General features: G+C 39.4%; 2 protein-coding genes across 2 annotated transcripts in view; one reads left to right on the top strand and one right to left on the bottom strand.

The window, feature by feature from the left end:
- Positions 1-3,586: 3,586 nt before the first annotated feature.
- sertad4 (SERTA domain containing 4) lies at positions 3,587-25,478 on the top strand. Its single transcript, XM_077620510.1, has 4 exons — positions 3,587-4,088; positions 22,127-22,299; positions 23,276-23,391; positions 24,109-25,478. The coding sequence occupies exons 2-4, from the start codon at positions 22,146-22,148 to the stop codon at positions 24,928-24,930; spliced, it is 1,092 nt and encodes a 363-aa protein (XP_077476636.1). The 5' UTR covers positions 3,587-4,088; positions 22,127-22,145; the 3' UTR covers positions 24,931-25,478.
- sntg2 (syntrophin, gamma 2) overlaps positions 7,273-26,248 on the bottom strand; it is a 101,969-nt gene continuing 82,993 nt past the window's right edge. Inside the window, exon 18 of the mRNA XM_077620507.1 lies at positions 7,273-7,346. The gene's annotated coding sequence lies outside the window, so the exon portion shown is untranslated. The remainder of the gene's footprint in view (positions 7,347-26,248) is intronic.

The raw sequence follows: 26,248 nt of genomic DNA, 5'->3' as shown, positions 1-26,248 counted from the left end.
CAGCAGACTAATCGCTGGCCCCCAAGTCAGGCAAGTGAGCCACTACCCCATCAGGCGGCACAGAGAGAGAATTTCTTAGAGAATTTTATATTTTTTCACGGTCAAAAGGTTATCTACAAAAATAAAAATGACAAAAGTACTGTTTCTTTAAAAAAACATGTGTAACTCCAGATGATGTGGTCATGCTTTGGGAGCTCCTGATAGATTAATTAATTGACAACATGTGAGTAAACTCTTAGGAATGTGTAAGAGGCCACACTTCAAGCACTAACAAAATAAAATTCTGCCAATAATCCTGATTGATCTGAAACATTAATTTATTTTCCATGCCAGCATCCTCGTTAGGATTGCCAGACTTCAGGCAAAGGGCAGACTACACCCTAGACTGGTCGCCAGTCAACCTTAGGGAACACAGAAAAAAAACCTCTAATTTCTTTATTACATTTCTTTAATCAACGCAATGAAACATAATTCATTAACACAGTAATGGAGTTAAGCTTGAGGCGGCATCGTACAACAGAGCAGTCACGTGGTGCGTTCTCTACAGAATGCAGTGCTGGGAAAATAAACATTTGATGAATGCTCATGGTGTATTTGTAGCCAACTTAGTCATTTTGATAGTAGGCTAAGAGAGGCCTGCCGCCTGAGTTGTTAGCACGTCTGCCTTACAGTTCTGGGGTCGTGGGTTCAAATCCAGGTAGGTCCTCCTGTGTGGAGTCTGCATGTTGTCCCCAGGCCTGTGTGTTTCCTTCCACATTGCAAAAACATGCAGAGTAGGCTGGTTGAACACTCTAAATTGCCACTAGGTGCGAGTGTGAGCATGCTGTCAGCTCGTGTCCTGTGATTGGCTGGCGACCAATTCAGGGTGTACCCCGACTTGTGCTCGAACTCAGCTGGGATAGGCTCCTGCATCCCCCACGATTCTTGTGAGGATAAGCGGTACAGAAGATGAATGACTGTTAGCAGGCTAATATAGATACATACAGCATGTGTTGCCTTCATTATAAGGCTTTTATTTTTTGGGCTGCTCCAGGCACATATCTTTTTTTTTGTTGCGTCCAATATGGCTATTTCAACATTTTGGGTTGCCGACCCTTGCTTGTCAAAGTGGCCTTGATCAAAATACTGGATGGAATTATGTCAAAGGGCTTGAAGATAGAAAAGCGCTGTACATGTGTAAGTCCACTTACAATACACACAAAGATATTGATGTGATGTAGTATAGTGTTGCACCAAAACTATATATATCGTATCAGTAGTGATACACTGCTGAAATGATGTCATCAGTATTGTTGAGTACTAAGAAAAAATGTGAAATAGTTCATTTTTTAGATCTAGCTTCCAACTGCTGCTCGTCCTACCCAAAATGTCCACCAGCTACACCGCCACCGTAAATAAAGGAGCATTTATCTACCTTTCCAGGATGAAAGACACCCAACCTTTTGGTGTTCAATTCTACTTCTACCAGGAGACAGATAAGCCCTCACTCAAACGTCAATTTGGAGTGTTCAAGCAACTTACCATGCATGCTTTTTGGGATGTGTGTAGAAACCTACACAATAACTCCATACCGGAAGGTCCGAACCTGGAATTGAACCCTCGATCTCAGAACTGCGAGACCAACCGGGGCACCTATTGTCGAAACAATGTTCTTTTAATAAAAGACAATCCATCCAGCGGCCGAGTGGTTTGTGCGTAGGCATCACAGTTCTGGGGTCGAGGTTTCAATCCCAGGTCGGTCCTCTCTCTGTGAAGCATGGGTTTTCTCTGGGTACTCCGGTTTCCTCCCACATCCCAAAAACATGCAAGGTCAGATGGTTGAACATTCTAAATTGCCCCTATGTATGAGTGTGTGCATGAATGGTTGTCCATCTCCTTGTGCCCTGCGATTGGCTGGCCACCGATTCAGGGTGTCGCCCGACTGGTGCCTGTAGTTAGCTGGAATAGATAGGTTCCAGCACCTCCCGAAACCCTTGTGAGGATAAGGGCTTCAGAAAATGAATGAATTAACAATACATCCATTGCCTCTGTAAAAACAAGAGACCTGACCATAGAGCAGTTGTTTCACAACCCCACAGTCTTCATGTTTCCACCATTTTGAGCCACATTTGCTTTTGATTGCTTTGTCACCTGATCATCTCTGCCTTTGCTGTGGCAGAAGGGTATCGGTGCCTTATGTTTATTATTTATTATTTTTTTACACAGCAACCTGAGATAGTTTCTTAATGTACTTGCACCAGTAAATGTACTGTACTTCATCTCTTCTTTATGGTTGTGATTTTTGAAAAATAAATATTTTAAAAATGGTCCAATTGGAGGGTATGCCGTCTTATTTGGAGGTTGTCGTTTTCTGCTGACGCAAGCGAAGAACTTGAAGGATTGTTTGAAAAATGTTTTACATAGCAACAGCACAAAGCAACCAACAGAGGGAGCAGGCATTATAGTGTATAGTAATATCTTGACATACGAGAAATTTGAGATAGTACAAAATTCCGAGCAAATATTTGCCTTGAGATACGAGACAAAATTTGAGATACGAGCATGTAAGATAGCTAGGTGCCCGAGACACGAAAGGCTGCTTATGATAACAGCACACTGTCTTTCTCGCTGCATCTCCCTCGTAAAGATATCCACGAGCACTGGGCAGATGCTAGCATTTTTTAGTCAGTGCAGAATTAAGGAGAAAACAATGGGTCCAAAGCAAGCAGGTGCAATGGACCTGGATTCAAATCCAGGTCGGTCCACCTGTGTGCAGTTCCGGAAATTCCAGTTTTCTCCCACATTCCAAAGACATGCATGTTAGGCTGATTGGACACTCTAAATCAAGGGTGTCAGACTCGGGTTGGTTCGCGGGCCGCTTGAACGTCAACTTGATTTCACGTGGGCCAGATCATTTTAGATATAATATTTAGATATTTTTTTTTATAAATGGATTAAAAGAACTGGATTAAAAGCCCTGAATATTCCGTTTTTTATAGATCTAAAACAATGTTTATTTTAGCTTTTTTAAAATATATTTTTAGATTTTACAAAATGATTTTTGAACTAAAAACACAGAAAAAAATGATTAAAAAATTACAATTATTGATTTACAAGGGGGAAAATCAAGAAATTTAATACACATCTCTACTCTTCATTTTAATTTGATCCTAAAACAGAAAGTCACCACTCATTATTTACTTTCCCAGGCCAGATTTGGCCCCCGGGCCGCCACTTTGACACATGTGCTCTAAATTGTCCCTAGGTATGTGTGAGTGTGAATGGTTGTCCGTCTCCTTGTGCCCTGCGATCGACTGGCCCAAAGTCAGCTGGGATAGGCTCCAGGACCCCCGTGACCCTAATGAGGATAAAGTGGTATATACATCTCATCTCATTTTCTGAACTGCTTTATCCTCCTTATTGTTTTTGGAATGTGGGAGGAAACCAGAGTACCCAGAGGAAACCCACGCAGGCTCGGGGAGAACATGCAAACTCCACACAGATCGACATGACCTGGATTTGAACCCAGGACCCCAGAGCTGTGAGGCCGACGCACAAACCACTCGCTCCACCGGACCAAAATATAAATCGGCATGATTAGATGGTAATATTTTTTTCTATCTTCCCACCCTCCCTCCTTTGAAAATTAGACGGTCGCCCGGAGACAGCAGAGACAGCGTCGACTTTGTCAAATTCCAAGCAGTCGGCGAGCGCTTCACAAACAGCGGCGGCAATTCACATGAAGGGATGGAAATGCGACGCTGCTGTTGTTTTTCCTTCTTCGTCACATACTCACTCACTCACAAGAGCCCGGACAACAGCAGCAGCAGCCGCGTCTTAGTAAGCCACTCTCGGACGGAATAACACTTTATTTGATGACATGCTGCCACTCTTCTGACTGAAGAAACGGACAAGACGTTTGAGCCACAGCGTGCGACGCTCGGGGATTCTTTTGGCAGTTCGGGTGACGAAACTGGACGGAACACGTTGTAGTACGTGGTCTTTGCAGGCTACAGATTACATTTAAAGTCACGCACGCGGTTGTTATTGCTGCATTTTGGGGATTTCCTCTGCATCTGAGAAGCAAATACCAAAGGGCTTCGCCTCAGGTAACACAATAGCGTTTTAAGATGCTGTGATACTGTTGGGATACTGATGAATAAATGTGCATTCTCTGCCAACCCTCCCAGTTCAAATGAATTGAACGTCCACTGTTGATAAACACATCTAATTTAACAGCAGAAGCATGAATAGAACGACATAATTAGACAGCTATCGTCGTCAATGACAATGAAATAATTAAAGGTTACTATAATGCATACTTTTAAATCAATATGTATGTATCGTTTAATGATTAGAATTAATTATTAAACTAATTTTTTTACAAGATTTACTTCAACAAGAAGTCAACAATAATCTATGATTATAACAATATAGAATTCTTGCTTACTTAAATCCTCAAGAGGAATCTCCAATTTAAAAGTTAAAGATGAAGATATCCTTTTTCTTACATATTTGAACATTTGTACATTGTTATGAGGCAAAAATGTCCGATACATCTCAAATGGGAGATATGCAAATAAACATTAGTTGCAAAGGTATCCATACTCAGTTTTTGATTTGTTATTGCACAACCATCGGTCACCAAAAATGTATTGTCATTGCGTCAATGTGATTTTGCACGACTCATACTACTAATTCAAGATATTTTTGCATTTTATTTGTTGACTAATTAGCTGTTATTGATCCAAATCAATTCATCTATTCATGTGCTGCCACCCGGCCCGGCGACTGAGTGGTTAGCGCGTCGGCCTCACAGTGGGAGTCCTGGGTTCAAATCCAAGTCATTCCACCTGTGTGAATTGCATGTTCTGCCTGCGCCTGCGTGGTTTTTCTCTGGGTACTCCGGTTTTCTCCCACTTTCCAAAGACATACATGGTAGGCTGATTGGACACTCTAAATTGCCTGTAAGTATGAGTGTGAGCGTGAATGGTTGCCTCTGGCCCGAAGTCAGCAACCCCCGTGACCCTAGTGAGGACAAAGCGGTTTAGAAAATGGGGAGAAAAACTAATCTGCTGCGACCCTCCCAGTTCAAATGGACTGGACCTCTATCAGTGAGAAAATCCTTTAGATTTACAGAAGAGGAAAAGAGCAACATAATTGACTATCATTGGCAATGGCACTGAAAGAGTAAAAAGTTGGACACAGGTTTACATAAGACTTGCAATTATTATCATTATTTCACAGTAAATGGAGGTGATAAATGAAACTTTGTGAACAGGAATCACAAGAGTTTGTTACTTTTAGTGTGATGAACTGGACACGCTTCTGGTTTAACTTTGGGTGAAATTAAAACTAATAAGACAAAGATAAATCATTCAAACTTGTTTTTATAATTCATCTGGCATGTAATCAACATTTATTTTTAAATAGGGTCATTTGCTCAAGGGTGCATCCCCCTGGTTTCCTTTGTGTTCAGAATTCACAATGTATATTTACGTAAACTCATGTCAGCCTAGCAGAAAATAACGAAAAAATATTTTTGTTCCTAATACAATGCCCACCCTTTGAAAAGAAGGGCAAACAAGTCTGGTTTAAAACCATTATAAAACAAGTAAAACATGATTGCATACTATTTTGGAAGACATTTCTCCTATTTTAGTTCAAAAGTTGAGAATAAGTGGCAATGTTATGATAATTAACACATGTTAAGTTTACAAACCAGGGAAAGTTCTATCTAACATGATGACGTCCTTTGGTAGTGCACTGGATTATTGTCTTTACTATATGCAAGAACCCACTGCTCCTACACCTTATCAAAAGATCTCACTGTGTTATCCCCCCCCTCTCTGATTCTCTTGTGAGGCTATCAATCATATCTTGATCTCACCAGATTCTTCTGCTCATTAAGGAAATGAACCTGCCGGTAACCAGAAGCACCCTGAGCCATTCATCTTTCTCAGCAGGACATTGAAACGCACATCTGGAGCAATAGTTCAGAACATGGCCTTTAGCATGCAGCACACACTGAAAGGGAGTTGATACATATTTAAGGGACAGGATTTCTGCAGACATGGGGCCGAGCATAACGTTATTACAACTTGTGCTGCACATACTGTATCTAAACCTACTGGACTGGGTGAGAAGTGCCGGGCAAACCACCCATTTTAAAGGCTTTGCAAAAGAAAAAGCACAAATGAAAATGGACATACTAATGCAAACATATAGCCATAACTAGAAGGAAAATAACCACAACACAAATGCGAATTACCGCAACAGATCATAAATTGTCTCCTGTGGAAAATACAACAAATGAAAACCTAACCGAACAGTTATATCAAATAGTCATTTTTGCATGGCTGAAGCGTACAAAAAATTAGGGTCCCGATATTGTCCCGAGCTCATATTTTTGCATGCGAGTCATCAGATTTTTAGTCCCAATCTGATACCTATTAAGATAAGGAATACTATCATTTATCAAGGATATTAATATATTTTTAACAAAGTTATAAAAGGATTACTAATACAAATCTCAAATCCTTTCATTCATTTTCCGTACCGCTTGTCATCACAAAGGTCACAGGAGGTGCTGGGGTCCACCCCACCCTTCTAGCAGACATCAGGGGACATCCTGAATTGATTGGCCGTCAATCGCAGGGCACATGGAGACGGACAACCATACACACTCACACTCATACTTAAGGGCCTTTATTTAAACCAGCCAAGCATGCAAGTTTTGGGATGTGGGAGGAAACCGGAGTACCCAGAGAAAACCCATGCAGTCCTGGGAAGAACAGGCAAATTCCAAATATCTACATAATCTAAACAACTTCAAATTTTGAATTCAAAACAACTTTGTATTAATTAGCTGTTTTTTCCTAAATAATCAACTCTGTCAATCTGTCCTGCAATTTCTTCCTTCTCTATCCAAAGAAGCAGTGTTCCCTCTAAGCTGCGCGCGTGCGCAATTGCGCACTACTCTCGTCCTCGCTGCGCAGCAGCAATCATATGGCGCGCAGTAAAAAAAAAAAAAAAAAAAAATCGGAATTTTTTTTTTTTTTTTTTTTTTTTTTTTTTTACCCCTTTCCCCATGATGGCGCCGTTTAAGCGGCAGCAAGTGGCAGTAGCTCTGTCCACTTATGTTTTTCGTGTTTTACAGCATGTTTTACATGAAAAATGGACAGGTCGCCGAATGGACGTTCCGCCGAACGTTCATTCGGCGACCTGCCCGTCTGTCAAACGTCCGTCGGCGAAACGTCTTTAGGCGAATCATCCGAGTACCGATGATGTCGCTCACACTGGTACTCAGTGCGCTCAGGGAGGTTGACTTTCTGCTCAGACCAACGAAAAATTAGAGGGAACATTGCAAAGAAGTGATAGTGTCTGCACCTTGTCTTTCGGTGCAGAAAGGCCATGCCATAGTCGGCACTTCTAATGCTTCCTTATGCTTCAATATTGTAGCAATGGTATAGGTGGGTTATGGCTGTACATATTGCCTTGCAATATCAGTCATGGATGAATAACAAGGCCCAGTTCTTCTTTCATTCGCAGCGGTGATTTTAAATCAAAGACAAAGTTTCCTTAACTCCACAAAAAAACATGTGACAGTTGTTTTTGTGAGACAGCTAATGGGAAGCTTGACTGTTGGGAAATTGTGAAGCGGGACACGACACTGCTGCGACAATTTCAAAATAAAATAACAGATACATGAAATGTATTTAGGGGGATTTTGGAACTTGGATCTTGTTTTCGAAGATTCGAACAATAATTTTCATATCAAAGGGTTATGTGACCCGAAAATTTTGAATGTAGAATCATTCGTAAGTAGAGGTACATTGCTCACTACGCATTAAGCTTGTATCTCAAGGCATTACTGTGTATTCCCATTGAAGCGCTTCGTTGTTAGGTTCAAACACCAAACATTTGTTTCACCAACCTGAAAAGAAGGAAATCACAGAGAATTTGAGTTAACTTTATTTAAAAAATGAGAGGTTCAGAGACTGTCACTCTCACAGCTCTCCAAAACACTCTGAAGAAAATCTTCCTCCGCCAAGTCTCTTATTGTGTTTTGGGAGTGTCCAAGTTACAGGAAGTTTCAAGCTGATCAAAGGAGAGATAGTTCTCTCCCTGTTACAAAAGGTTCTTTGATCATGACCATATGCCCCTTCAAGATAACATCTTTATAGTCTTATTCCTGATATCTTGCAACCCTCACAAAACAGACAAACAGACAGGCGTCCGCCCCCCTGGGTAGTTCCTCTTTGTTGAATAAGGTGAAACTTTCCAGGGCCCAAGACACTCTCCAATTCTGTTAACTAACATTTCGACAGTCATACCAGAATCAGGATAACTTATATAAAATAATTCCAACATAACCCTCCTGTTTATCCGGATTCTGCTATAAAATATCATCACCCATAACCTCTTTTTTTCAGATTTTCACATTACAGGATCACAAAAATAACAGAAAAAACGTTACACTCAAAAGTCAATGCCATAGTCTTTAGCATCTGGGAACATGTCAGGCAGTCCTATGAACTGCATTTCCTCCTCATCTCCAGATGCGTCGGCGTCGTCGTCATCCCGTGGTTCGCCTCCAGATGTCAATAAGGCATACATTTCGGATTTGACTGGTTGTATAGCATTTGTTATTAACCTTTCACATAACGCACGAATACAGGGAATGCAGCAACATCCACAAGTTGTGAGAATGGCAGCAAAAACAGCGATTGACATTAAAACTGATACAATCAACTGTTTGTACTCGCCAAACATGCTACCAAATTCGCCCCACATTGAGGTGTCGACTCCAGAATGTTCTTTCATCTTGCTGTTGAGGGATCGAAGGCCCTCCAGGGCCTTGGTTAAACTCCCGTCAGCTGCTGTATTGTTAGGGATGAACGTGAGCATGTCAACAGCAATTCTGTTCCGGAACGCCATCAGGAGGTCACCGACAACTGTTCATGGATGGCTGCAAACCCTTCCTCCGTCCTGTTCTCCAGTCGTTGCACATTGTAATGGATGTAGTTGATTCTGTCCACATTTTTGTTAATAGTACACCACCAACACAGGAATGATTCAAAACCAGCTGCCATTTGGTTAGCGAGTTTATACTCATCCGGTACACCTCGGGGAATCCCGATGCTGTCGATGTAGGTTGGGTCCCCGTCTCCCCATCCAGGAGCGGACCGCTTGGCTCTGCCATTCCAGTGTTGAGACAGGACGTTTCCTGCACTTGTTTTCCAACTCGAGGCTCTGTGGGCGGGGCGTTCAGATACGCCCAGGCTGTCACTGACAGTCCAGTCACTGTGATGTGGATGGCAACAGCTTTCACTGTGGCTTCTGTATAGAGGTGCAAAGTCTATGGGAGGTCAGGGTTAAGTGAGGGGTGCTCGTGGCTGGTGAGTAGACGTCAGATGAGTTTCTTCACGGACAAGGGTTTTGACACCGTCCGACTTAGTCCACTCAGAGTCACCTGTCTCGAACACCTTGACCTGAATCGACTTTGACTTTTCAGCGATCTTTGCTGCTGTGGAGGTTGGTGAGTTGGGCCACGAATGGGTCTTCCCATCGTGGAGAGAACCAGGACTTCATTTTTATGACTCGGATCAGGATCCAGTCACCTGGCTACACCACCTCCTGCAAGATAGACAAAAGATCACGGCACCTTACATGTTCTTTGGATGAGTTTCTCTCCTTCATCTTCCCATAAAGGAAGTTGAAATGGTCTTCCAATAACTATCTCAAAAGGTGTTAATCTCGAGCTAGTTCTACCAGTTGTTTTGCCATGTTTTGCACTATGCTGTTTGAAAAATGAGCTCCATTGTCACTCCAGATGATTTTGGAGATCCCATGTTCTTTACAGATCAATAAAAAATAACAAATTAAACAGTTCCTACAAAAATTTAAAATAGGTATTTATACCTCTTCACCATACCTCCCCCCTGTTGAGACATTTATGGCTCAATTATGGAATACATTTTTGGTAGGTACGGTAGGCCTTTAGCTTTGTACAGTTCGTCTGCTGACTTCTTGAGATCGGCTCAGTTTTGTTGTTGTGTATGCTGCTGTGTTCTGTCGTTGTCTTTAACACGTGCTTAACATTCATCATTATGTTTGTGAAAATTTAAATACCTTATCAGTCAAAATTAAACATGCTAGTTGATATTCTATTTTGAACACTGCTTCCTTGTTAAGATCAAAACCCATATTTGTTTTTTCCTCTTTCCTACAATTACACAAATTAACTAATCATACTAAGAATAGGAAAAATACAAAAAGCAAACCAGGCTGCTTTCTCCCCAGGAAAACAGCTTTCCCGTTCTCTGTAACAGTTTAGATTCACATCAATTAATATTCAGAAACAAAATGCACACATTTATAATTCTAAATAGAATTGAACCCAGTAAAATGTAATCACCCCTTGTTTGTCAGGGTCAATATTTTTAACATAATTGTATCTTTTAGAGCAATTAAAGCCCATTACTTTTAAAATGCATACTAATCAAGTCCCAAATTCATTTAACAATGTGTATTGCTTTGCATATTAACCTCAGTGTAGTCTTATTATCAAATGTAACATTCCATTGTCTTCGGAGTTTGCCAATCATCTCCTATGAAACTTTCTTAATCAATATTTTTCAATAGTCAGGCATAAAATTAAATTCTAGTTACATTTCTATCCATTCTCTTTCTAATTGTTTACTTTAAAAATATGTAAGAAGATCTAGTCACAATTGTTTACTTTAAATATCTGTAAGAAGGTGTAGTCTCAATTGAAACGCTTTTTTATATGGAGACAATAAAACCAATATAAAAAGTTCCTTATGGCTTACAGCATTGCTCCCCGAGCAATAATCTTTCCAATCAATATTGGAGTGCTTGCCATTTTGTCTGATTACGTCAAAAAGTTTATCTTACCTGTCTCATACGTTTCAACTGAGAGAACCTTCTTACAGAGCACAAAATGGATCCGCTATTTTCATGTCTGCTGGTTTGGTCAGGAACATTTGCACTCTCATCCCGGGTTGCTCATCATGTTTCCTGTTGAGAAATGCAATCTCCCTCTGCCAACCCAAAATTAATGCGTTTCTTTAAAGTTTTTTCTTTTATGCAGACATATGTTTAGCCTCATCCTCCAATTCCAATCGTGTAGTTAATAATGGTGTTTGGTATATTCCACTAAATTAGATTTCCATTTTTTTTTTTCCTTTTCGGAACGAAATATGGAAACTTTTGTCAATTCAGTCAATTATTCTGTTAACACAATTTGGATGCCATTATCACAATAAATCAATAGTACTTTGGAATTTGGTATCAAGCACTGTCTTTTCAGTGCTCCTAAATTTTGCATAGCAGATTTGTTTCTCCACTTCAAATTTCACGTTTGGAGTACTGCTGCTTTTACCATTAAAATTTCATTTGACTAAACAATTTTCCATAATTTTCATCAAAATTTTTGGTTTCAAATTTCTAAATCATTTTCCACCTTGATATCTGATTGATTATATCTTGATGGTCGGCCAATTAGAAACACAAAAAGACAAACAATTTATCTAAATTTACCTAATAATTTGGATAAATGCCATTTCTGCATTGTTTTCATGTTTGATATCATTAATAATTTGGATGATTCTTAATACTTAAGTCTAAATCGCAAATCACTCTCATATTTCTAAAACCCAATAGTTAAAGCTCTGGCTGAATTCCTATCCGCTCTAAGAAGGCAGTTTTATTTAAAATAAGAGCCATTTTCTGTGCTCACTATTACCTCAATTACAATTTAGGGAAAATAACCTTTCACTAGGCATTTCCTAATATAAATTTTAGTGTTTAATAAAAGACCCATAATTTTTCACTAATATATCATAACACTATCAACTATCTCTGTCTCTCTTGTGGTAGTCTTTCCTGCCCTTTGTCTTTGGTGTGAAGGGAGCAGTAAACTGTATGGGCGCTCCCCCCCCCAGCCAGCCCCCCTCTCCTTTTGTTTGCAAAGAGTGTTTAGCTTGAGGGGGGTCCGCATCTGTGAAGGGGGGTTTCACCACCTTTTTTATCTATCTATTCCCCTTACTTTTGTTAACCATTTGTTTTGCTACCTTCTGTTCTAGTCGTGCGCTATCATGTCGTCGCTGTGCGCGGGGAGGGTTGCCCCCGCATTCCCTGGCTATGTGGCCTTCTTTGCCGCACGACCAGCAGGCCCCCTTTCCCCCCCCTCGTCGTCGTGCTCCCCGCTTGCGTGTGGAGCCTCGCACGAGGAGAGCTGAAGAGGGACCACTGTTTTTTAACAGGCCTAATATAGTTATCTCTTCTCTTTTTTGTTTAGCTACTTTCTCAACCTCTTCTATTTGCCCTGCTATTCGCAACCACGCTTTGGTTTGATCATAACCTTGTTTTTGCATTTTACTTCGTTTTTTGTTACACGATTTTTCGATTTTTTGTTGTAGTTCACGGATATCTTTTATTATTAGTCTACCGGTGAACCCATATTTTTTTACCCAATAATGCAAGGATTCCACCGCGTCGGGATCCTCTCTATGAACTATCTTCCAGTCTTTAGACGCAAGTTCCGAGAGGAATTCCTCTTTTTTACTTGTTTTACTTTGTACTTTACCCATTTTTGAATAAAATTTAGTCCCAGTGGGTCTTTGCACCTATAGTGCACTAACACTGGGTTTAGACAACAGGATGTCGATAAATTCCTTTAGTGGTAAACTCACTTCAACCTTTTCAGGCGGAGTCTCATGTCTACATACATCCACTAAAGGTCGACATTTGTCTCCTGTTGTTTGATATGAGATACAAATCACCAAATGGTAAAATGTATTTCCAAACACACTTTTTTGCACGTTCACTCCTTTTAATTCACTTATTTATTTCTCTTTAACCAGGACTCTATCCTTTTTTTCTCTTTTCATTCAATACACCCAGAACTCCACTATCCGTCACAGATTTTTCCTATTCAATACATCCTGGATTTCGCTTTCCTTTACAGAATTTAATTAGTGTGCTAAAACTAAGGGTGTCTGTCCGCCTGCGAAAGTTTGTTGTTTGAATTTGACCTCTGTACGCATGTGGAATTTTGTTGTTTGAATTTTTTTTACCTGATAGGGCTCTAGGATTCTCAGGGTTTTCATTTCTTTTTAATCAGGACTCCGCTATCCTTTACAGAGTTTAATTAGTCTTTTGCAACTAAGGGTGTCTGTTACGCCAACGGATTTAATTTTACAGAGTTTAATTAGTCTTTCCAACTAAAGGGGTCTGTTACGCCTTCATTCATTCATTTTTTCTCATTCATTCCTTTTTTAAATAAAATTCACTCACGATTCTCTGCGTCCTCGGTATCCCTTCAACCTTTGGACCCCAGCCCGTAAGGAAGAAACAGTCCTGGAAAAAGGATCTTTATGCTGTGGCCACAGACTTTTCTGGATCTTGCTCACCCGCTGGGATCGTTAGGTGTCTTGGGATCCGGCTCGAAGGACCAATTAAATGTTAGGTTCAAACACCAAACATTTGTTTCACCAACCTGAAAAGAAGGAAATCACAGAGAATTTGAGTTAACTTTATTTAAAAAATGAGAGGTTCAGAGACTGTCACTCTCACAGCTCTCCAAAACACTCTGAAGAAAATCTTCCTCCGCCAAGTCTCTTATTGTGTTTTGGGAGTGTCCAAGTTACAGGAAGTTTCAAGCTGATCAAAGGAGAGATAGTTCTCTCCCTGTTACAAAAGGTTCTTTGATCATGACCATATGCCCCTTCAAGATAACATCTTTATAGTCTTATTCCTGATATCTTGCAACCCTCACAAAACAGACAAACAGACAGGCGTCCGCCCCCCTGGGTAGTTCCTCTTTGTTGAATAAGGTGAAACTTTCCAGGGCCCAAGACACTCTCCAATTCTGTTAACTAACATTTCGACAGTCATACCAGAATCAGGATAACTTATATAAAATAATTCCAACATTCGTACACAGAATATTTTGTATTTCGAGGTGTTTGTAAGCAGAAGTACCACTGTATTTTAAACCTAAAATACAATCTACAAATGTTCACATTCAGAACAGTGATGCAACTTTTAGTGTTTGTAAATCTATGTGGGAGTGCCATTCGTCTAAGACATTTGCAATGAGATTTTAGAATGTCTGCTGTGAGATCACTGCGCTCTGATGCTCGCTGTCAGGCCCCTGTCAGTGCAACCGCAGGCAGCTCTTATAGGTTATGCCCACTTATTTTTTCACTGCAGAGATGTGTCACTTAGATTTGGTCCAACAGAAACACAGATTACCGTTTACATGTAAAGAGCGGACCGGGGCTCTTCCCTTGTGTGTATGGTTGAGTTTTTTTTTTCCTTTATGCTGCAGTACACATTTTGACCAAGCATTGGCACACACATAATGCTCGATGTGGTCATTTAGTAGGCGTGCCACATCACAGATATTTGAATAAGAGTAGTAGTCACTGCTCTTCGATTAAATGAAAAATTTATAGAAATAGTAACGGGTGATTTTGAGTTTTGGTCAAGTAGAGTCATAATAATTCCTTCCACAGTTAAACATGCATAGTGTATGCCTTAATTAACTTAATAATTATAGACTGAAGGCTGTGCCCTCGCCTGGCTAACTTTCAGCCTAACTAACAGGCACAATTCGTCCGCAATTAATTAATAAGCCCCTGATCTAAAAGGATAAAAAATCTCAACCTCAAAATTATGATAAAGTGAACCACTTCTCTCTATGTTAACCAGTATTAAACTTTTCACTCTGAATTTTCTTTATCCATCTGAATTCATTATTAAAGTGACATCACAGCACCCAAATTCTACGCCAGTTTTTTCCAAACTACTAAATATCAATTTATGGGTCAAAGACAGTCTTTAAACTTAAAATGAATAGAAATAATAATAAAATGCAACTACATTTGGGGCAAAACAGGCAATATAAAGGGGGTTAGTGACCGGGTGAGGAAAAAAATAGAAATTATGGTGTAAAGTAACAACAACAACAAAAATACAACACCACAAAGGTGAACAGAATGTGCACAGCAATGACTTAAGTGTTGACATAACATAATGACTAATAAAGCATTTTGTGACTTTATATAGGATATGCAGATACACAACCACGTAGTATTCTAAATTGTTTATTTTCTTCATGTCTATGCAACAGATTCACTAAATCAATAACCAGTGGTTTGCACATTTCACACCTGGGCCTTCAGTAGTACTCCATCTCATTCAATCCAACCCTCAATATCTATTTTTTGGCTAGAAATCTTTACTGCAGCTACAGCTACGACACACATACAAAAAGCATCAATAATAATCTCCTAAAATTGCAATATTATTTAAGAATATAGACATATTTTAGCTAAATGTAAAATCATTTTACTCACCAAAAATCATTTTCTATTTGCACACAAAATCCACCCGCTGTTACGTTTTTGGGGAGATGTCGATGCGAGGACACGAGGAATAGGACCCAATCGCAGGGAAGCAGGTGAGGACGAGGGTAATAGTGCTCATAACCAAAACTTTAATAACTTAGGCAGGATCTTAGAAAATAACAAAGACTTAGAAATCAAATTACCAAACCAAACCTGACTAGGGAAAACACGGGGAATCGAGGAACAAGGTAACGCAGACACATGGCAGGGGAAGCAAACAACAACAAATGACACAATAATCAGTGGGGTTTAAATAGACTGACATGGGTTGATGAGACAATTAGGAACACCTGGGAAACGCACGAGGGGGCAGGCAGGGAATACACCAGGGGCGGAGAAACGACAGCTGAACACAATGGGCAGTCACTCAGACAGGACACCAGGGGGAAAAAAGCATAAAACCAAGTAGCCCTAACACTCGCCTTTCTTTCCTTAGAATATTTCAAGTATTCTGTTTTACAGATTATCCATTTCCCCGAAATGAAAGTTCCCACTTGTTTAAAAAAATGACACAGTCCATCATGTTAAGATTTACGAATTTTCTTTACTTTTTCATTGTGGATCTCTGTTGCCCTGTGCAATTACTCGCTGAGCCCTAGATACACTGGTGTAACCGAAAGTTTTGGAGAGCCCCGTTGCTTGTAATTGTCTGCCAGTGCTTTGGTGTCTCGCTGCTTCATTGGTTAGGCAAGTCAAAGTACAAATGCAGCGTTTCCCCAAACACCATGTCGATCTGTGCCAAAAAAACAAGCATTACAATAGCAATACAATTTGCTATGTTCCTCATAGTCTGTGAGCCTCGTAGTTAGTAGACTTAAAGTGGTGTACAAATTCTATTCCCAGCTTTGACAGACTTGCTTGCTTCGGAGTTACCTGACCCTTCTTACCAATGTCCATTACTAAGGTATTTATTACAAGTGGAAATTATATAACAAAATCTAAAGGCAAAAAAAAAACAATCTATGCTGTATTTGTCATTGTGTTATACAAATGCATTGAATGTCAAAATAACATGCTTATGAATGCTACTCCTAGGAAAGTTATTACACACATCATTCCATGTGGGTGTTTCTGTAGTATGAGACTCCTGGATGGACCTGAAACTATTTTGATGTGAAAACCACAGAGGACAAAGTGTTTTCATTGTAATCTGTTCCCCTGCGGTTTGGAAATACTTAGCTTAAAAAAATGAGACTAAACATTGAACGCATACACATGCTGAAATCCATTAGCAATTCTGAGGTTGCATAGGGAAATTCTTTACAGTTCTTGAATCTTATTAAAACCATGTTTTAGAAAACTTCTACCATCTAACAAATGAATTGTTCGCCAATGTTTGGCTTGTGCATCCACATTTTTCTAGGATGTTTTCCATTAAATAGGAATCGCTGGCCAATTTATGTGAGAGAGAAAATGACAGATAAACCATCACTTCACTGAAGAAATCAACATAATTGGGTGTTAGACTACAGTTACAAAAATAAAACGGTCATCATCAATCAATACTATATATACATATATACATATATATATATATGTATAAATATATATATATGTATATATATACGTACATATATATAAATATATATGTATATATACACATATATATAAATATATATATATGTATATATATATATACATATATATAAATATATATATATGTATATATATACGTACATATATATAAATATATATGTATATATACACATATATATAAATATATATATATATGTATGTATATATATATATATATATATATATATATATATATATATATATATATATATATATATATATATATATATATATATATATATATATACTGAATATATACTGAAAATCTCAGTTGACCTTGGTTGACTCCCCATCAAAATGACAAGCTGTGTATGAGTGTGTGCTCTCTGTCTCGGCGCTGGAGGGAGGGAGTCAATCATAACAGCAGAAATCGTCACTGTGGGTGACTTGTCTCCACTCATGACAAGGCTCCCTAAGGCACTTATCTTTCCATTCCTAATTCATTCTATCCATCCATTCTCTCTCTCCACCGCTATCCCTCCTCACATATTCTTTTTAAATTCTCATTCAGTCTTTTTTTCCACGTCCTGGCACTGCAATTAATTGCTCATAATCAAAGTTTCTAATGAAAGAATGCAATATAAGGTCTGACAGAGGTAGGGGAGTTGTGCGAGGAAAGATAAGTGGGACGAAGCCTGGAGGAGCTCCCACTGAACATAGGTGAAGTAGTGTTTTTTTACACTTGCACATCACATATGCTTTCACCCTTACAAGTTCTTTTTTTCCCTTGGATATACACCCTGAAACGCAAGCTTACACATTACACATGCAGTCTGCACTCTTAGTTAATTCACATTCCCAAGAGATGTCGAGAGAAAGCCAGAGAGAGTGGTTCTCTTCTCATTCTTTAATTTTACTCATCAACCAGACATGATTTTTTTCTTTCCTTGCTTCAGTTGTTTGCACTTCCTCTTAGTAATATACTTTGTATTTGTAAATGTAGATTTAATTTGTATAGATGTATTGTTTTAAAAATTGGTCACTGTTTAAAAAAAGGAACCAACTAAATTTTCCATATCAAGTGTCAATGTTAACTCATTTGCTTCCATTTGGAGTGGTAGGTCCAGCAGCAAATGAACGAATATTCATTCACTGCTAGCCTCACAGTTCAAAAGAATGGGACAGCTACTGCTAAACTCATTGAAATTCACAACAGAAAGATGGAAATTGTTTGGTTTTATCAATATTCCTTGTGTCATAGAATAGTATCGGTTGATTTCCTGAGCCATGTATTATTGTTGTATTGCCATATCGTAAGTTCGTGACCGGATGTTTCATCGAAAGACGTTTGGTCCTCGGACGTTTGGTCGACCGGACGTTTGGTCGACCGGACGTTTGGTCGACCGGACGTTTGGTAGAACAGACGTTTGGTAGAACAGACGTTTGGTAGAACGGGTTCGCATGCATGCAATTGATAGATTTTAACATTGGGTGAATAGGGATTTAATGACTATTATTTAACATTGAGTGAATAGGGTTCGGTTTAAACAAATGAAAGTCTCGTGACTCAAACCTCGGGATTCGCAAACCCGGCGACCAAACGTCCGTTATACCAAACGTCCGGTCGACCAAACGTCCGGTCAACCAAACGTCCGGGGACCAAACGTCTTTTGACGAAACGTCCGAGTACCGTAAGTTCATCATTATCGTTATTGTCAGTCTTAAATCCCAAATCATATCGTTTGGTAGACAAAGATTCACACTCCTACCATCTCTGCCACTAACCTCCACGTCTCAAATAACACACATTGCTGCTCGGTCTGTATTCTCTTTGCTGTTGTCTACACCTCGTATTTGTTAGTAAGCTGTCAACTGTGACCGCTATTGAAAAGATGTAAGACAGATGGAGCGAAATAGCGAAACGAGGGGGATGAAAGAGCTAGTAAAGGAGAGTGTGGGATGTCAAAATGGAGGTCCCTGCAGATGGGAAGGGAAGCGATGGCATGCTTATTTCTTTGTGCCAAGCAAACATAGCAACTGCAGCAGTGAGGGGAGGTGATGAGGAAGAAAATAGCTGCGGGTGAAGATGCAACTCTGGAGGGAAACATACAGGGCAAAAAGAAGCCAATTATCTATGATTGCAGCACTCAATGGCTTTGACATAATTAGCCCTAGTGGAGGTCCTTTGTGGGGGGAGTCCCTTCGATACAAGTAGTCAGTGGTTTGACACAAATAATGACGATAGGCGTCCAATCATGTGGTTCTTTTCATCCCTCCTGTGAATATAAAGGAGTTTATTACTAGTAGACGTCCAATCTATTTGAAGTGGGAGGGTGGCAGCATAAGAATGTTTATTCATTTGCTGTCGGCCCTCCAACTTCAAATGAATTGGATGTCTATTGCTGTCAACGGCAAATTTCAATTATTAAAAACACCACTAATATTCTGAGCCGATCAAGCCCAGTCGAATCAAGATTTTATTCCGAACAACGGAATTCCGGCGCGTGAAAACACATCGAAAATTTCGGAACAAACGGAAACCAGAGCAAGCAACAGACATGACAAGGCTAGATTTGCCTGATGTTGCTGGAGCTTTTAAAAGATTATGAAATTGATTCAAGGCTTAATTGTAGAAAAATTGAGAAAATATGTAAAATAACACTAACATTTCTACAGCTTGTTTTACTACTTTTCCCGGCATAATTGGTCAATCTTCGGGTTTGATTCCCGGGAGGGCCTTTGTCATAAAACTTCTGACAATTCTATCATGTTTTACAGTTTTACAATTTATTTCTAGCAAATGTGTGATGCACGAACACCCAAGACCTAATTGAATCAATACATTAAGTATCTATTAAAACAGTGCATCTAATCATATTTTTAATCAGATCTTTGATCAGATTAAAGGAATTTTGCTGCTGACTGTGCTTAAACCACGAGGAAAATTGATGCTACTTTGTCTACCCCAATCTGCACGATTTTTCTACTATGTCAGTGAGTTTTTGGGACCATGAACGTGGGGAGAAGTATCTTATATATTTTCGGGACACACCTCAATCCCTCATCACAGCTGTATGGTCAGTGCTGCAAGATGCCCCACTAACCTCAGATGCTTCCTGACAAGCCAACAGTTTTGCCTTACGCCAGTGGCGGGCCGTCAGGGCCTCCAGGGCCTTCTCTGCTGGCCTAAGAAATATCTGAATCATATATTATATTTTGTCCATCAATACTTATTAAATAATTCCAAATTGTCTGTTAGCTTCCTTTCATTGCTTTTCCCCCTGGTTGCACTGCTTCCAGATGTGTGTTTTCATATAGAAGCATTTAACCAATCACATTTGAGCCATTATTTGTTGCCAGGGTCAGAAATCTGCCTCAAGGCCTTCACAATCAGTTCTGCAGGCTCTACTGCATTAAACAAGCGTGATAAGACTGTTGCTTTAACCAATCAGATTTCGAGTTGGCAACACCACAATGCCTTGTCGCAGGCGTAGGGATACGTCATTGCCTTCTCTCAGGCGTAGGGATACGTCATCGCTTTCACCAACTATGATTGGCTGAATGGACGTATCAACATTCATCGCTGTCTTTTTCCCGGGGAAATGATACTCTGATGTCTAAAAAGCTCCAGTATTTGTATTTAATCAATAAATGCTGTTTTCGGCTAGATTTTACCCCATTTTCGGGCAATGTTTGCCCGTACGCCATTGACGTTCATCGCTGTCTTTCCCCGGAAAAATCAACCCCCCTGTCCCGGTTGTAATGTCTGAAAAGCTCCAGTATTTGTATTTAATCATTAAATGCTGCTAGGAAGTGGATTTTACCCCATTTTTGTGCATTGATTTATTGGTTGCTGTAGCTACAGTATAGGTTTTATAGCCATAAAATTGTTTTTGAGGGTTGGATTGATTCCTTGAAGGCCCTACGAGAAAATGCACGGACCGCCACTGCCATACGCTGGTATAAAAAGCCAAAATAACATTAAACTCCCAAGGTGGTTCATTCCTCACTCCCTAATGAAGTTTAAATTTAAATTGACAAAAAATAGTTAAATATGTGAACACAAAAATACCAAAGTACACACATGGGTAGCTTGCAGCCTCCCATTTTTGTGTGTGAGACGAAATATTCATAGAATGACATTGAATGGAGCATATGTACAAACAGTACACTTCACTTTTGAGTTTAGGAACAATTTCTTGTGAGGAATCTACACGCGTAAAGCTGTTCAGTCATGCCAAGTGGGAAGCTTATTGAAGCGGACACTTTAATCTGCTACCCCAGCAGGAGTGAGCATGGTGTCACCTCAGTTTGTGTCTGTCATGAAGGGTTGTACTCAAGTGTATCTGTAGAGGCTATCAAAGTGAACAAGCTTTGTGGCAGAAAGGTAGTGACAAGAAAGTCCATCTGCTGATATTTGGAACAGCTGGTTTTGCATTGTACATGAACTGGAGGACTCATTTGTAATTCACATGACAGAAATTCACAGTGATCAAAAGGACACACTGTCTGTAATTTCGCATTGGACCTCTCTATTTCCAAAAATAAAAGAACAATATAAAACTCATTCCTGTCAAAGTGGGATTCTGTTTCAACATGACCTATCTCAGTTTTGTCACTAAGTCTTTATTCTTTAGGAACAACAAAAAGTGGTTCACACAAAATATCATAATTGGTCAGTCTCATCTCTGGCCTACTTGTCTAAGTTGACATTAATTCGCTGACATCATATGGAATCTTTCTATTGCTCACTTTAAACAGAGATTACATTGTAATTGAGTCAGCAATTTTCAAAACTTTAACTCAGTCAATCATATGTAAAATAAAAACAAGATTAAATTAACAAATGACACAAATATGTGTAAGGAGAAGTCACAATTAAAGGGTTGTTTCATGGAAATGACAAGCACAATAGAAAACTAATTAATTTAGACTGGGAGGAGGGAATGAACAGCCTAAATGTATTGGATGTCTAACGCCATCAATGGCAACCAATGAGTTGACATAAACTTTTGTAGCGGAAAACTTCAGAACCAATGTGTTGGTTCCTCTATTTTACATGATACTTTGTGGGACCATATCATCGTATTGTGGTATATCATATCGCCATATTGATTTATTGTCACACCCCTAGAATAATTAATTGGTCATTTTTATTCAGTAAGTAATGGAATGTTTTTCTTTTTTCCTAGATTCAAATCACTGGAAGAAATGACCCTCGTCTTGTCTATGAGTCCTTTCTTGGAGCCAGAAGGAGAACCTCCCCTCTCAACATACCAACCTCTATGGAAAACGGAGCGCTGCAGTAAGACATGCCTGTCAAATACCACCTCATCCACCCACAATGAATACCAGAGGAAACAGGGTAAACACATTCAAATGGATATTTATTTGTTGACCCCCTTTTCCTAACCCTATACCATTCTTTTGTGTCTATGTGACCAGGAGTTCTATCTTTTTTTTGTAAGATTCATTGGACATGAAAATGAACCTTAAAGTCCAGCTATCATGATTTTTTACACTCTGATTAAATGATAAAATCGTTAAGAGTATTCAAAATAAATTATCAAGACTCACACTGATCCATAACTATGGAAATAGTACAATAATTATTATTTATTTATTTAAAATAAACATCTAATGGTGTGCTTCTGCATGGTTGAAACCGATGAAGTAATGGAAGGATCCGGCAGAGGCAGTATGACTCAATGGAAAACAGTAGTCAATACTTTTTGTGTTTGTGCGACGAGTCAATACAAAATTGAAAGTGGATCACAGAAAGAAAAGTAAGTCCATACACTATGTATTAACCATTTTCCCAATAAAACAATTGATTTTCTTGAAAAATGCCAGAGGTTAAACTAAACGGATGATGGGACACCACTCGAAGAATCCTACTTTCCAGTACTTCACTTTCCACAACTGACTTTGGCTTCCTGGTTAACATTGAAATGGGATTAAACTATGTTTTGCGCTTTTTAAAAATATATTTTGCAAAGGAAAGTAATAAGGCTTGTGGCTCAGTGAAGTCCAATTTATCAAAATCAATAAATGACCTCCTGAAGTGATAGTGATACTTTATGGAACTGGAGCTATATGATTCTTGAGATCGGCTCCATTGAATCCACAACTCTCATGAGGATAACCACTACGTAAATTTTTGATATTCTTTTATGTCTTACTATTATGTCCAAGCACCCCTGACATGTTAAGTGCAATACAAGTTTACTAAAGATATCTATTGATGCAAAATATTAACCTTTACGCACATAGTTTACCTTGGAAGTGTTAACAGTATTTTTATATAATGCTCCTTAAAATAATTCTTTGCTCCTCTGTAGAATCCCCTTTTCGACAACCCCCTGACCATCTGTCAATATCAAGAATTGCATACTTCAAGAGGAAGTTTGTTGATGATGATGAAGCATCATTAAGTTTCAGGACATACTGCCAAAATGTAAGTAATCAAAGATTTAAACCCAAAGCCATGGTTCAGTAATGTACTTTGTGGAATGTAGCTTGAAGTTTTTTTCATAATAATTCACAATGAATTATATTATTCTTTTCATCATTACATAGTTGATCTCTGTAGTGCTGAAACTTGCTTTGGAATCAGATTTCAATGTCAAGCAGAATATTTATTTATATATATATATATGAATATATATATATGAATATATATATATATATATATATATATATATGAATATATATATATATATGAATATATATATATATTCATATATATATATTTATATATATATAGATGTAGTTATATATATATATGTATTTTTATTTTATTATTATTATTTTTTTATAATTAATAGCAGAAAAATTAGTACATACGCCTAATATCACGGGAAACAGAGCAGTAAACCTGTAAAAACTTAAAGGGGCATTGAAAATCTACTTGACTAAAGAGGACGCACTTTCCATAAAGCCCGCCTATCTGTGATGTTTGTGTCAAAAATCAGAAATGCAAAAACAGGGAGCAGGTGAAATTAGAGAGCCAGCCAAAGAGAGAAATCTGTTTTGCAAGCAAAAAGAGAGGTGGTGCAAATGGGACATTTCACCATCGAGAGCAAGTAAAACCTGAAATTTGTCTGGCTGAATCAGAATAATTGTTTCTTTTTTTTAACCAATTTCCTTTCCCTGGAACAAATTGCTCCTTTAGGTGGCACCCGCTTTGGAGGAACGGGCCTACGTGTTGCGTCTCTCGCTGGAGAAGATGAGATTCATTGACGACCCTGAGGCTTTCTTGCGACGCTCCGTCCTCGTTAACAACCTCCTCCGGCGTCTACGAACGGACATTTTGCTCCAGAGCACCGAATGGTGCCTCTCTCCCAACCCGGTTTTTACCAGCGCCTTACCTCCGACCTCAAACGACACACAGCAGGCCCTCAACAGGTCCGCTTCCACGCCAACGTGCTTCACGCACCAGGCAAGCCCACCCTTCCGTAAACGGTTCCGTATGGTCCGTGCGGGACAGGGAGGCCTCCGCAACGACTGCGGTCAGACATGCTGCTGCATCTACGCTGCGGCAGCAGCCGCGGGACACTACCTTCACCTCCCTTTCTCAGTCTACGATTCAGACCTGTCCGGACCTCAATCGTCTTCCTTCTTTCAAATAGCTAGCCATCCTAAGTTCGAAGTGACCATGATAGAAGACCACCATGATGAGGATTTAGAGGAGGAGGAAATTGATGATGAAGAGGAGGAAGCAGCTCCTAGTGCGTGGAATAGAGAGAGACCCAGGCAGAAAAATAAGAAGAGGACCACTCAGGGTCACGCTCACACAAGGACAGAGGGACAGAATAGCGTGACCGCTGGTGTACAAGTGCAGGACGAGGATGGCGAGAAAGAAGACGAAGCGCACGTCACGCGACCTCGTAAGCAGGAGTCTGCTGTTGACGGAGTTCTTCAAAAGTTTCACAGTTGGCACCGTGGATGTCACAGACAAGAACAAAATGCTTCTCCTGCAGATGCCGGCAATTAAAAAATGCAGAAATGACAAATAAAAATGGGAACTTTACATGTAATCTAACTGTATTTTATTGATAAAAGAAAGGAAGCGGAACAAACGCAAAAAAATGTTTTCTCGTTAATTGATTTGTAATGTTGAATATTAAGGGATCTTAATATCCAGTATTACATGATCTGTAAAATCATTTATAAGAGTCGTAGAACGTCAGTGTAAAATGTGAAATTGCATTAATGTAACGGTCTTATTCAAGGACCCTAAACAAGAGTGTTTGTTTATGGTTCAGTTCAGAATGTTGCATTCTGAAATTTGGCTTTAAACTCAACTTGATTACATAAACGCGCACATATGCTAAAAAAGTGTTTGTCTGGATTGTTGATGAAAGAAAACTCAGTGTTCACAGAACTAATTTGAAAAAAAAGTACAATAATTTGATTTACTTGTGAAGCAGGGCCGCTTGATTCCGTGGCTCTGTCAATATCCGTGACTGGACGTTTCGTCGAAAGACGTTTGGTCCCTGGACGTTTGGTCCCCGGACGTTTGGTCCCCGGACGTTTGGTCGACCGGACGTTTGGTCGACCGGACGTTTGATAGAACAGACGTTTGGTAGAACGGACGTTTGATAGAACAGACGTTTGGTCGCCGGGTTTGCTCGCTGTCAAATTATGACAGAGAGTTTACTGTTGATATTTTGATATTAGATATTTAGATATTAATTTCACTCTCTCTCTCATGATTATAATTTTGAGAGCTGGTTTCAACAGTAACAACCCAGCGACCAAACGTCCATTCTACCAAACGTCCGTTCTATCAAACGTCCGTTCTACCAAACGTCCGTTCTACCAAACGTCCGTTCTACCAAACGTCCGTTCGACCAAACGTCCGGCCGACCAAACGTCCGGGGACCAAATGTCCGGGGACCAAACGTCTTTCGACGAAACGTCCGAGTACCGTCGATATCAAATGCCAATCTGATACCTCTGAAATTTTTTGAAGTGGAAAAAAGCACATCAAAATCATTTTTTTTCCAGATTTGTACAAATTTCTCCCTGCAATTTGTCCCCTTTTACTTTCTTGCAAATTAGTTTATTTTGTACAAAATAAGTTTACCAAAATTTTTCTTAACTGTGCAAGGCTGATTGAACACTCCAAAATGTCACCAAGTATGAGTGTGTGCGTGAGCAGTTGTCAATCTCCATGTGCCCTGTGATTGGCTGGCAAACTGTTTTGGGTGTACCCTGCCTACTGATCATTGCCTGGGATAGACTACAGCACCCCGCTACCCTTGTGAGGATAAATGGCTCGGACAAGGAAAAAGGAATCAATTATTTCT

The sequence above is a fragment of the Stigmatopora argus genome, chromosome 15 (assembly GCF_051989625.1).
Source record: "Stigmatopora argus isolate UIUO_Sarg chromosome 15, RoL_Sarg_1.0, whole genome shotgun sequence".
Classification (NCBI taxonomy): domain Eukaryota; kingdom Metazoa; phylum Chordata; class Actinopteri; order Syngnathiformes; family Syngnathidae; genus Stigmatopora; species Stigmatopora argus.
Note: the sequence above shows the minus strand (reverse complement) of the source record. Positions and strands in the feature narration are given on the sequence as shown.

What these genes read in the sequence shown, in the direction of transcription:
- sertad4 (XM_077620510.1), top strand. Translation starts at nt 22,146, where the DNA reads ATGACCCTCGTCTTGTCTATGAGTCCTTTCTTGGAGCCAGAAGGAGAA. An exon ending in TGAATACCAGAGGAAACAGG is followed by an intron (nt 22,300 to 23,275) that starts GTAAACACATTC and finishes GCTCCTCTGTAG; the next exon opens with AATCCCCTTTTCGACAACCC. An exon ending in TCAGGACATACTGCCAAAAT is followed by an intron (nt 23,392 to 24,108) that starts GTAAGTAATCAA and finishes TTGCTCCTTTAG; the next exon opens with GTGGCACCCGCTTTGGAGGA.